The sequence below is a fragment of the Cavia porcellus genome, unplaced genomic scaffold (genome assembly GCF_034190915.1).
Source record: "Cavia porcellus strain 051 isolate PalLab524CR breed Dunkin Hartley unplaced genomic scaffold, mCavPor4.1 scaffold_16, whole genome shotgun sequence".
Taxonomy (NCBI): domain Eukaryota; kingdom Metazoa; phylum Chordata; class Mammalia; order Rodentia; family Caviidae; genus Cavia; species Cavia porcellus.
The window spans coordinates 55,877,163-55,888,147 of NW_026947499.1; the positions used below are offsets into that span (position 1 = coordinate 55,877,163).

General features: G+C 50.7%; 1 protein-coding gene across 13 annotated transcripts; it reads right to left on the reverse strand.

Annotated features, from left to right (window-relative positions):
* Nucleotides 1-3,606: 3,606 nt before the first annotated feature.
* Nucleotides 3,607-10,764, reverse strand: Cd19 (CD19 molecule). 13 transcript variants are annotated; one of them, XM_023560949.2, is made up of 15 exons: nt 10,644-10,764; nt 10,145-10,411; nt 9,654-9,857; nt 9,245-9,523; nt 8,163-8,270; nt 7,853-7,901; nt 7,328-7,416; nt 6,858-6,971; nt 6,638-6,742; nt 6,021-6,089; nt 5,860-5,913; nt 5,717-5,773; nt 5,136-5,222; nt 4,940-5,035; nt 3,607-4,009 (listed from the first exon to the last, which is right to left on the reverse strand). In XM_023560949.2, the coding sequence occupies exons 1-14, from the start codon at nt 10,729-10,731 to the stop codon at nt 4,944-4,946; spliced, it is 1,662 nt and encodes a 553-aa protein (XP_023416717.1). In that variant the 5' UTR covers nt 10,732-10,764; the 3' UTR covers nt 3,607-4,009; nt 4,940-4,943. The 13 variants fall into 13 exon arrangements, with proteins under 13 accessions (XP_023416717.1, XP_063082794.1, XP_003477881.1 ...); XM_063226724.1 differs by having other exon boundaries at nt 5,136-5,225; nt 6,846-6,971; XM_003477833.4 differs by having other exon boundaries at nt 8,163-8,273.
* Nucleotides 10,765-10,985: the final 221 nt, after the last annotated feature.

Sequence of the window (10,985 nt, forward strand, 5' to 3'; positions counted from 1 at the left end):
GCTCACCCACCTCAGCGATCTCGGCTTCTCATTGGATGAACAGCGTGGCAGTCAGCACCCCTCTCCGCCCACGCTCTCTGAGCCCGCCTCTCTGCCTTGGTATTGGTCATTGTATCCATCCATCACGCACCCACCACTGAAACAAAGGCGCCAAAGATTCTAACAGTCTCAGTGCAATCCGCGAAGGTTTTGATTCGGTCGGGCTCACCCATTGGCTGAGTTACGTCTCTACTGACAAGCCTTCTTGGCCATCGCCCATTTAAAAGACCTGTTGTCCACTTTTGGTAGAGGAGCGAGGCATCTAGGGAATGGTAGTCCTCAAGTCTGAAGTCTATGAGGAGGGACAAAGCCAGGTATATACTTCAGGAGCTCCGCAAACTGCAGGCGGAGCCCGTCCTGAGTAATCCCAGAACGCCTAGAGACTGAGACAGGATGTCGCAAATTTGAGCCCAACCAGTGCGAAATAGAGGCTTAGTGAGAATCTGCCTCATTTTAAATTTAAATAAAATTTAAAATGGCGCGAGGATCGTCCTGAGTTCAAGGCCAGCCTGACCTACTTGAGTTCAAGGCCATCCTGAACTGTGTAGGGAAATCCTGCCTCAAAAATAAGTGAATAGGGGCTGGGGATTTAGCTCAGCGGCATAAGCACCTGCCTTGCAAGCAGGCAGTCGTGAGTTCAATCCCCGGTACCGATAAAAAAAAAAAAGAAAAAAAAAGTGAATAGGACTAGGCGCATAGCTCAGTAGCACAGCACCTGCCTAGCAAGCGCGAGGTCCTAAATTCGATTCCTGATACCAATAAATAAGTCTTTCAAAAGGCCTGATGTGTACCTCAGTGGGAGGCACTGGGTTCAATGCCCAGTATTGTACTGAAAAAGGAGAGAGCGCACTACTCCTGAGACTTTGCAGGAGGCGGGTCCCTGGAGCCAGTGACTGCTGTGGGCATTCGCCAGGCGATACACTCACATACGTGTGCCCTCCCTCATCACAGGCCCCTTCTACCCAGAGGTTTCACACACAGTGTCCACAGAATTCACTGCGGTACAGCTCCCCGCCGCGCCACTCAGCAACACCTCTAAGGCAGATGCAGACTACATTGAGCAGCTTGGTTCTCCTTGCTGAAAAACAGAACTTCCGGTGTAGATTTCTTTTCCAGTACAGATGCCCCTCCATAGACCCTGAGACAAAGCCTACTGCAGATCCCACCGACTTGTCTGGCATCCTACTCCAGATCTGAGAGCCTGGAAGTCTCTGTGTGTGAGTGTGTGTGTGTGGGGAGGGGGGGGTGTACTAGGGATTGAACCCAGGGACTAGCCCCTCCCTCTTTATTTATTTATTTTGTAATGGGAATCAAATTCAGAACCCTGTGCCACTGAGCTAGGTCCTCATGCTCTTCCAGTCCTTCTTAAATTTTATTTTGAAACAAGATTTTGCTGAATTGCCCAGGCTGGAGTAAAACTCGAAACCTTCCTGCCTCAGCCTCCCTAGTAGTGGGGATTACAGATCTGTGCCATCGCCACCCTCAGTGAGGGTTTAATTAAATTGTATTTTCCCAACACACCAACCCACACTTCACACAAACAGTATCACATTCCTCGGACACTGTATCTTCCACACAACCCCTGCACAACACAACACAAGCACACTCCTTCAACACACTCCCATTTGCCTCCAACTGCCACCTATCCACACCAAACATCCACACCGTGCTTACTCCAGTAGCCACGGCCCTCACACATGCACAGAATCCACAGAAGGCATCTCCACACATCCACCCAAAACACATCTCCACCACGCAGTATCCTGTCCTGGACACTGGCCCCGTGGTGCCACACTAACACTATATATCCGGCTCCACCAGCAGGTACCCACCACACTGCCTCTGCTGGGGCAGCACCGTAGCACAGGGCCACCGGCAGCTGAGGCCACTGGCCAGGGACTCCAAGGACTTCCCTTAGGGACACTCCTACCATGCTGGAGGCTCTGAGATTGCATCAGAGGCCCTGAAGGAGGCCAAAATGTGCTAAATATAATTCCCTGATGTGCTAAATGTGCTAAATGTGCCAAAATATAATTCCCTGACAGATTTTGAGATGTCTATGCAGAGAAATGTGGACTCTGGAATATCTCTGGAAAGCTGTTCTTCTGTAACACAAATGTCCATTTTACAGGAAATCTTAAAAAAGTAAACTGTGCATGCAAGCAGAGGTTGTCTCTGGAGCCCTCTTATCTGCTTGAACACTGAGATACCAGACTGTGGCCCTCCACACACCTTGTACTAGGGATAGAGCAGAGGGAATGCTGAGATAAACCCACAGTCTTTTGGGGTTTTCGTGTGTGTGTGTGTGTGTGTGTGTGTGTTTGGCTTTTTGTTTTATATTGCAGTACTGGAAATTAAAATCAGGGCTTTCACACTGAGCTACATCCCTTGCCCTTTTTTAAAAATTTTGGGACAGAATCTCTTTAAGTCAATAAATCACCCAGACAGTGTTCAAATTTGTGATCCTCCTGCCTCAGCCTCTCAAAGTGCTGGGGTTACAAGCATGCACCAGAATGCCTGGCTCTTTTTCTCCTCTTCCTCCCCTCCTCCTCTTTTCCATCTCCTCTTCTTTCTTAGTGCTAGGGATAGAACCCAAGGCCTTGCTCATGCTAGGCAAGTGCTCTGCCTTATATGGTGTGTATCCCTTTCTTCATCCTGCCCTCCTGGGGTTGTTACCACACCCCCAAAACCCTAAACTTCTTTGTTTTTTTGAAGCTCAAAATTATAAGCTCCAATCATCTGGCCCCATCCCCCTTTTTTGAAAGACAGGGTCTTTCTGTGTAGTTCAGGTTGGCTTTGAGCTCACTGTGTAGCGCAGGCTGGTGTGGAACTCACAGAGACCCTCTTACTTCATCCTCCTAAGTGCGGCATTACAAGAGTGCACCACCACATCCCACCTTTTTTTTTTAATAACTAGCCAAGCTCAAATGCAAAACAGAATCTTGGTGCCAGAAATAAAGAAGGAAATTGAAGCCACTGTGCTGGAGGAGGAGAAATCCCTAGCATTTCTTGAGCACAAGAGTCAAGGAAGAGGGCCCAGGAATGCCACAGGGCTAAAATTCAGTGATGCTAGATGATGTTTTGTAACTAGACTGGCCATTCCTGCACTGCTGAATGATAATAATTAAGTAAATTGGGCTTGTTTTGAGATGAGTTTCAGGATGTAGCTTAGCTTAGATTGACCTCAAACTAATGATCTTCCTGCCTCAACTTCTCTAGTTCTGGGTTGTAACTTCTAGACGTGTGCAATACCTGGCTCTGTGGCTGAATGACTAGATGGCAGAAATGTGGCTGAGGGTGTCACTGATTGGAATATGAGGAAGACTCCTTAAAATTGAGATGGGAGCCAAGCATCATGGTTTATTAATGTAATTTGAACACTCTGGAGGCTGAGGCAAGTTCAAACCCTGTGTAGGCAATTTAGTGAGACCCTGTCTCAAAGTATAAAAAGGGTTGGGAGTGTGGCAAAGGCTCTCAGATCAACCTTCAAGACAAATAATTAGGTAAATGGAATTGGGAACCTCAATTCTTGACATATCATTGCAGAAAAGCATTTCAGAACATCACTGAGAAGCACAGGCTGATTTATTAGATAGAGTTGGAAAGTCACAGAAAATGAGGAAGGAGCTTCAGCTGGAGGGGCTGAAAGAGGCACATCTCTGATAGAGACCAGACTGGCCGACTGACAAAAGAACAAGACCTGTTCTGACAGAGGCCAGAGGGTCTGGAGCATCTTCATTATCTCAGTTCTGGTTTGGCGATATCGCCATGGGAGAAGTCCTCACTGCGTGAAGGGGCGATGTGCTCTCTAGAGAGGACCATTTCTGCCTGGGGTAGCCTCAGTGGTGCAGAGGTCCTGCTGGAATCCAAGGTGACTGTAGATTCAGAACTGATTGGAGACTTCTGGGCACCCATTAGTAGTTGAATGTCCTGGCACCACTCTCGTCTTGGTGTCTCAGTGGGGATGAGACTGGTTATATAAATTTAGGGCTAATCAATCTTGTATTGCCAGCTTTGAGACAAACATGCCCTAAATGATTAGTGTGTTTTATGTGCAGAGCTGACCTGCGATGTCTCCCCAAGTATCAAGGTAATGAAGGGGACAGATGCAAAATGTAGGTCAAGCTTTGTTCTGATTTTAGTTATCCATCGAGCATCTGTAGGCTCTCTCTCCCTGCCTCCTTCTCTCTCACTCTCTCTCTGTCTCCTCTCTCTCTCTTTTTCTCTCTCTCTGTCTGTCTGTCTCTCCTTCCCTCTCTCCTTCTCTCCTTCCCCATCTCTGACCTCTTTAGCAAAAGTAGATTCCAAGTCCCTCACAGCCTCTGAAGAAAATACAAGCCATAATTTTAATGAATAGCAGGTTAAAGGCCGAGGAGTGAATTAGTCTGCCCTTTGTCTCCGTGAGGAATTAGGTAGGCTACTGCGGGCAAATGGGTAAACCAGCCCCAGGAAGAAAAAAGTGGCATGGTGCATGCAGTGCAACCCTCCTTTCTTGGGGAAACTTGAGAGGGGGCAGGAGAGGACCCAATCTTGCCTTTCCTTCCCTTCCCATACAATGGCACTATGCAATTGATTAGAAGAGCTCATTGAGTTTATCTGGAAAAAGCAAAAGGAATCAGAAGTTTCACTGGCTTGTAGTTCCATATGTGCACACACAAACATACATATGCGTACACATGCCCTGAACAACGTCCTTCCAGAGGTTGCCCAGATTTCAGACTCAAGTGTGGATCTCCAGTCTTAAGGAAACCCAAGCTAAGCAGAAGGAATGTGCCCAGAGACCCACCCTCTGCCTTCCAGGTCCTGGCACTCTTTGCTGTGTCCCTCCCTGATCCTGGCATCCCACCCATCCCTGATTAGCTCTCTTCTGCTCCCTGCCCAGAGGCAGTTCCCAGCTCACCTGGTCACCTGGTACTCCAGATCCCCATGTGGCCTCCTCCTCCCCATGCTGGTTCTGGTTCATCAGGATTATCCATGTTCTCATACGAGTCTGCATCTAGACAGGACCAGAGAAGAGTAGAGCAGGCAGAGAAGAAGTAGGCTGGGAGGGCAAGTGAACCCAGAGGACAGCCAGGGACAATGGCAGAAGCACCCACCTTCTTCATGATGGGGACCAGGCTGAAGGGAGCGGAGCTGAGGGGCTGCATACAAGATCCCTCTCATATCCTCGTAGGACTGGGACCCTGCTTGGGCAGGGGATGGAGAATTGGAGGCCCAGGAGCCACACTGGGGGCTTGGAATAGCGAAGTGCCACCCTGTCTCCTTGTGCAGTTGAGGGAGCCATCTGAGGGGCCTGGACTAGGAGTGATTATGGCAACCTTGGGTTTGGGACTTGATTGGCTATAGAGTCAGTCAAGAACAGAACTGGGAGGAGTCAGAGTGTGAGAAAGTTGTAGCTGTGGTCAAGGTTGAAGTCTACACTGCGGACAGAGTGAGGACAAAACTCTAAGTTGGAATGAATTGGGTTCAATGTTGATGCTCAAGTTTAGTAACTATAGGCACTGAGGGTCAGGATTGGGATTGGAATTAGCACTGAGAGTAGTGTCAGAAGTGAAATCTGTCTTTGGGGTTTAGTTTGAGTTCCAATCAGATTCAAGTCAAGGTTGCTCATAGGGTCTAAAATGCAGGTGCATCAGCCCCAGCTGGGCAAGATGGGCTGGTCTTAAGCATCTCTCACCAAGTGAGGTTGCTTCCCTGCTGGGGTCCCAGGCAGATCCGTGGGGGCTCAAGAAGTCTAGAAAAGAAAGAGAGGAGTCACTATTCCTCCTGGCTTCCAGGCCTCTCCTGCCCTAGGAGCTGACCATTCATCCTCACACACACCTGTTGTTCTGGCTACTGGCTGGGCCAGCTCTTCATCCGCATTCTCGTAAGACTCTGCAGCAGCAGAAGAAAGAGCTCCAGGGACCCCTATTTTCTGCTAGAGGTTCTGCAGCATGTGGGACCACTCATGTCTCTAAGGCCCTACATGGATCCCAAATTACCGTTGGAGAAAGAGTCCTCATCTGCAGAACCCAACGGCCCGTCCTCTGGGTTCTCATAGCCACTGGCATCTGTGGAGAAGAAGGGGTGTCCAGGGAGGGTCCACCACCCACTCTGTTATGGTTTGTGTCTGGATGTCCTGCCAAAGCCTCATGCAGTCACGGGGGAGGGGGTCTTTCAAAGATGGCTGAATCTAGAATTTGATTGGTTCATTGTCAAGCACTGTGATTAGTGATAGGAGTGCTGCATCTACTCTGGGGTGGGTAGCTTGCATACAATATAAGGGAGGAAAACAGCTTGCCCCTCCTTTTTTGTCCTTTTGCTCTTGTCATTTTGGTATCTGCCAAACCCATGAATGGTTGTCCCTCAGCTCCACCACCCTGTCTTGGAGCCAGCTGAGTATGGACTGAAACCTCTACAAACTGTAAGCTAAATAAACCTTTGCTTCCCTCATTTCGGGTGTCAGGCATTTTGTCTCACCAGCGAGAAAAAAGTAACCAAGACAAAACCTTTCCTTCCTTCATTTTGGACATCGGGTATTTTGTCCCAGCAATGAGGGAAAAGTAACCAAAGCACACTCCTGGTGAACCAAGGGAAGTGGAAAAGGTGGCAACCTTACCCTGGGAGAGCTGGTCCTGCCCACGGTTGGAGTCGTTTTCATAGAACTCAGAGCCCTCCTCACTGTCGGGCTCCTCATAGCCCTCCCCTTCCTCTTCTTCTATGCCTGGGGGTTTGGAGATGAGGAGGGAAACTGACTCTCCTCCCCAAACTCCAGCCCGCCCTTCCTGCCAGACACCCCTAGAACACCTTCCAAGTGAAGAACGAACCCCTGCATTCACCCGCAGTCGTAGGGCTTCGAGACCCCATAGCTCCAGTCTCCTGGACGTCACTGCGTGAATTTCCGTAGGACTGGATGGTGCCCCCCAGGGCTGCCGCCCAACGCTGAGTGCGCCCTGGTGAAAGCGGGGTTGCAAAGGAGCCAACAAGGCCCAGAGTGGGAGCAGGGAACGCTTTAGGCTTTGGGAAAGACTGTGGGTGCCTGGCCTTGAACTATGGGTTTAATCTAAATCTAGCCTCAAATTCCAGGATAAGGTTCTGCCTTGGCATTGGACTTAAGGAGCAGAGCCCTGGGGGCGGAGCCACATCTGGGCAGTCCCCCCTACCCCAGGCACCGGAGCTCGGAGCTCTATCAGGAGCTCGGAGCTCTACAGGCTTGGGCTCAAGGGATTGGAGGAATCAAGAGGGTGGGTGGAGCTGGGCGGAGCTTTATGCTGAGGGGCGGTGTCATAGGGTTTCAAGTGTTCCTTACCAGTGCTGGAGCCCGGCGTGGGGAGGGACAGCACGTTTCCGTACTGGTTAGGGGTCCCGTTTCCTGAGGGAGGAGTCACTTTGAAGAATCTGGAGGGAGAAGGGTAGGTATACTGTGAAACTAGACCTGAAAGGGACTCGGAACCCACGCAAGATTCTGTCACTTGTGATTAGCTCCTCAGTGCTAGGACAGCCTACACTGGAGTCTGGAATCATTCCAAGGTTGTTTGTTTGTTTGTTTTTGGTTTTGAGACAGCGGCTCACTATGTAGTTCAGGTTGGTCTTCAACTTAATATGTGACCCAGGCTGACCTCGACCTTGCAGTGATCCTCCTGCTAGGATTACAGGAGTGTGCCACTGCGCCCTGCGCCCAAAGAGGTCTTGACAGAACTGGCAGCTTGGGAGCCCGGCCCTGATCCTGAGCAATGCTTCAACTAGTAGAGGTAGAGCAAAGGACCCCTGGACAGAGGAAATAGGAAGCAAACATGACAGAGAAAAAAGGAGGGGCTGAGTGGGCTTGCATTACCTCCTGTTGGGGTCAGTCATTCGTTTCCTTTTCCTCCTCAGGACCAAGGCTGGTGGGAGTTAAGAGTAATGATCAGAGAAGGGGCTGCTTGACAGGGTACTGGGGAGGTCACATACGCTAATAGAGGAGATGGTGGTTCAGATTCCAGGGGTCTTGAGAAGTCTGAGGGGGGTTAAAGGAGGACAGGGAGGGTGAAGGGATATAGAGGGGAGGAATGGGAGGACAAGATGACTGTCAGGCTAGCTAATGTGGATGTATCCTGACGAAGATGAAGTAAGGTTTAGGCAAACTGGCTGGGGACATGACTCACCTTTTCGGATCTGAAGAAAGACCACCAGAGAACCCAGGCAGAAGATCAGATAAACCAAAGACACAGCTGGGACCTTCCAGCCACCACTCCTCAGCAGCCAGTGCCATACTGCTAGGGGATAAGTGCTATGAGCAAGGTTCCCAGATTGACATCTTACTTCCCAGCCCCAAGAATACAAAGGAAGGGCCAGGGATTTAGCTCAGCAGTGTAAGTGCCCGACTGGCAAGCACAAGGTCATGAGTTCAATCCCCAGTACAAAAAACAAAAAAAAAAAGGAACATTGATCTGGGCAACAGGAACAAGACACAAGACTTGAAGTCCCCAGGTATGAAGATAGTTTTCCCTCTAAGGAGCCATGCTTCAGAGACAAAAGCTGGTACAGAACATAATAAAGTGTTCATTGAGCAAACTGTGTATACAGCATGGCAATTCCAGGACAATGGCCAAAGCAAATGACAGAGGTGAATTTGTAAGGGTAGGATTAGGATCCAGCACACTGCATGGTCATTTGGTGTGGAAATTGAGGTTGAGTATGTTCAGGATAGTATGGTAGGGTTGTATTAAGGAGATAGCATGAATCATTTTGACAGATGTAACAGATGGGGACAGTTGCCAGGCTCCTAGCTTGGGCAAGTGGGTAGGTGGTGGCACCTTTCTCTTTTGCAGAGCCACTTAGAAGATTGCATTTTGGAAAGACATTGCATTTTATTTTGTTTATGCTGAGCCTCAGGTGTCCATGAGGCCTGGAGTAGAGTCACTAACACATGAGGACCCAAGAAGCCATTAGAATAAAGAAAGTCAAAGGAAAGGAGTATGCAGACTAGGATGAGAAGGCCCAGGGTTTTGACAGTGAGGAGCAAGAGAGGAAGCCTACATCAAAGCTCCTGAGAAGGAGAAGCCAGTGCAGAGAGCCAGAAAAGTCAGACCTTAGAAGCAAAGAGGAAAGAGCTAGAGTCACTGTTCAGTATAGAAGTTGGGTTTGGAGGTGAGGCTGCTCCCAACTCTCAGATTTTGATCCCAAATTGGCTCCCAGTTCTTCCAGTAGCCCCACACAGATGCTCCACAGTGGAGACCAACTATACCTTGTCGGGCAGTGACCTTCATGTGTATCTCAGTGGTCAGGTTGCCACGAAGACAATAATAGGTACCAGCAGCTTGAACAGTGACCTGGGACAGTGACAGAACAGGCCCTAGGACCCACATCTCTTGGACTGGGGGCTTCTCTCTCAAGTAGAGGCTCAGCAATGTGCTGTCAGGTTTCTTAGGGTGCACCTGGGTCCAGGAGACGGGACCTCTGGTCACATGGGCAGGGGGCACTCCACAGGACAGCCAGAGTGTAGAGCCAAGAGCCACAGTGAGGTCTGCAGCAAGAAAAGCCAAGGTGAGGAAAGCCTAACCCCTGGGGAGGGGTCTCATCTCCCCGAAGTGTCCAGTCACCATCCCCCATCCTAGGAGCTCATTTTGGGCAACTCCACAGCTTTGTCCCCTTACCTTGAGTGAGGTTTTCATTCAGACTTCCCCTCGGTGGGGCACACACTGGCTCTGGCTCCCAACTCGGAGAGTCGCGTTTGTCCCACACATACAGCTGGGAGCTGTTGGGGTGTTGAGAAGAAGGCGTGGGGCCTTCTGATGACCCATTCCCTGGGCCACAGCTGAAGTCCCCTAAGTCCGAAGAATTCCACCGGAACAGCTCCCCTGGAAGAGACCCAGGAGCAGACACAGAGACATCAGGAAAGGCGGAGAGATACAGAGACAGGAAAGCAGAGACTAAGAAAGCGGCAAGGGGGAAGGAGGAAGGAGGGCAGACCTGAGGCGGCCTTGTGTTAAGTCACAAAATCACAGGCGTCTGCTCCCCCAGACCAGTTCCTTTCTTGTCCCTTGGCCCTCTAGGCCCTCTCTAGCTGCTGGACACCCACTACCCCAGTCCGTGGCAGGCCTCCCTCTTCTCATCCAGCCCATGCCCCACCTGACCCAGCCCTCACCGCTTCCCTCCACGCTCACTGTCCAGCCGGGCTGCCAGGCGTTCTTGGAGGGGGGCCCTGGCTGGCAAAGGTAGAAGCCCCCCATCTTGTCAGAGACATTGAAGATGAGCAGCAGGATGCCCAGAGGTCCCGTGTGGATGCCCAGGTCAGGGAGCCCCAGGTTCAGCTCTAAGAAGGGTGCTGACTGGTTGCCCCGAGACCAGACCAGCTGCTCAGAGGGAGCAGTGGAGGGACCCCGGAGGCACGGCAACACAGCATCACCTCCTTCTGCAAAGGTTCAGGCAGAGAGAGAGAAAAGGATTAGCCTCCTGCAGAAACATCTGACCTCTAAGGACGGAGGGCCCATGAGGTGGGAGTAATGGGTCCTCAGGGTCCTCTCAGATCCTCCCATTCACAAATAAAATGGAGGCTCAGCGAGGGAAAGTTACTGAGCCGAAGTCACCCAATGGAACCCAGAACTCTAGGCCCAACTCCTTCCCTCCCTGCCCTTTGGACATACCTTCCACCTCCACCAGCAGTGGTTTCTGGGGCCTGACTCCCTTGGGGAAAAGAAAGAGGAGGAAGGAGAGGAGCAGAGGAGGTGGCATGGCAGCCAGGATCCCTGGGCCACCCAGCTTTGCCGCGCAGAGGATGCTGGGGCAGGCTGGGGCCTGGTGGGCAATGAACCATGGGTGTCTGTGGAGGCGGCAGGCAGTACCCCCAAGAGAGGAAGGAGGTGGTCACGCCTTAGACTCTGTCTCCAGGCAACTTCAGCAGACCACACAACTCACCTCTTCCCTGCCATACTATTTTCTTGTTTGTTTGTTTGTTTGTTTGTTTGCTTGTTTGTTGAGAAAGTGTC

Bases quoted from the DNA above. Each gene is read 5' to 3' on its own strand.
- Cd19 (XM_063226721.1), bottom strand. From the start codon at position 10,731: ATGCCACCTCCTCTGCTCCTCTCCTTCCTCCTCTTTCTTTTCCCCAAG. The intron at 9,858-10,144 runs GTGAGGGCTGGG...GGTCTCTTCCAG, and splicing joins AGTGAGCGTGGAGGGAAGCG to GGGAGCTGTTCCGGTGGAAT. The intron at 6,090-6,637 runs GTAAGGTTGCCA...TCTTCTCCACAG, and splicing joins GCAGGACCAGCTCTCCCAGG to ATGCCAGTGGCTATGAGAAC.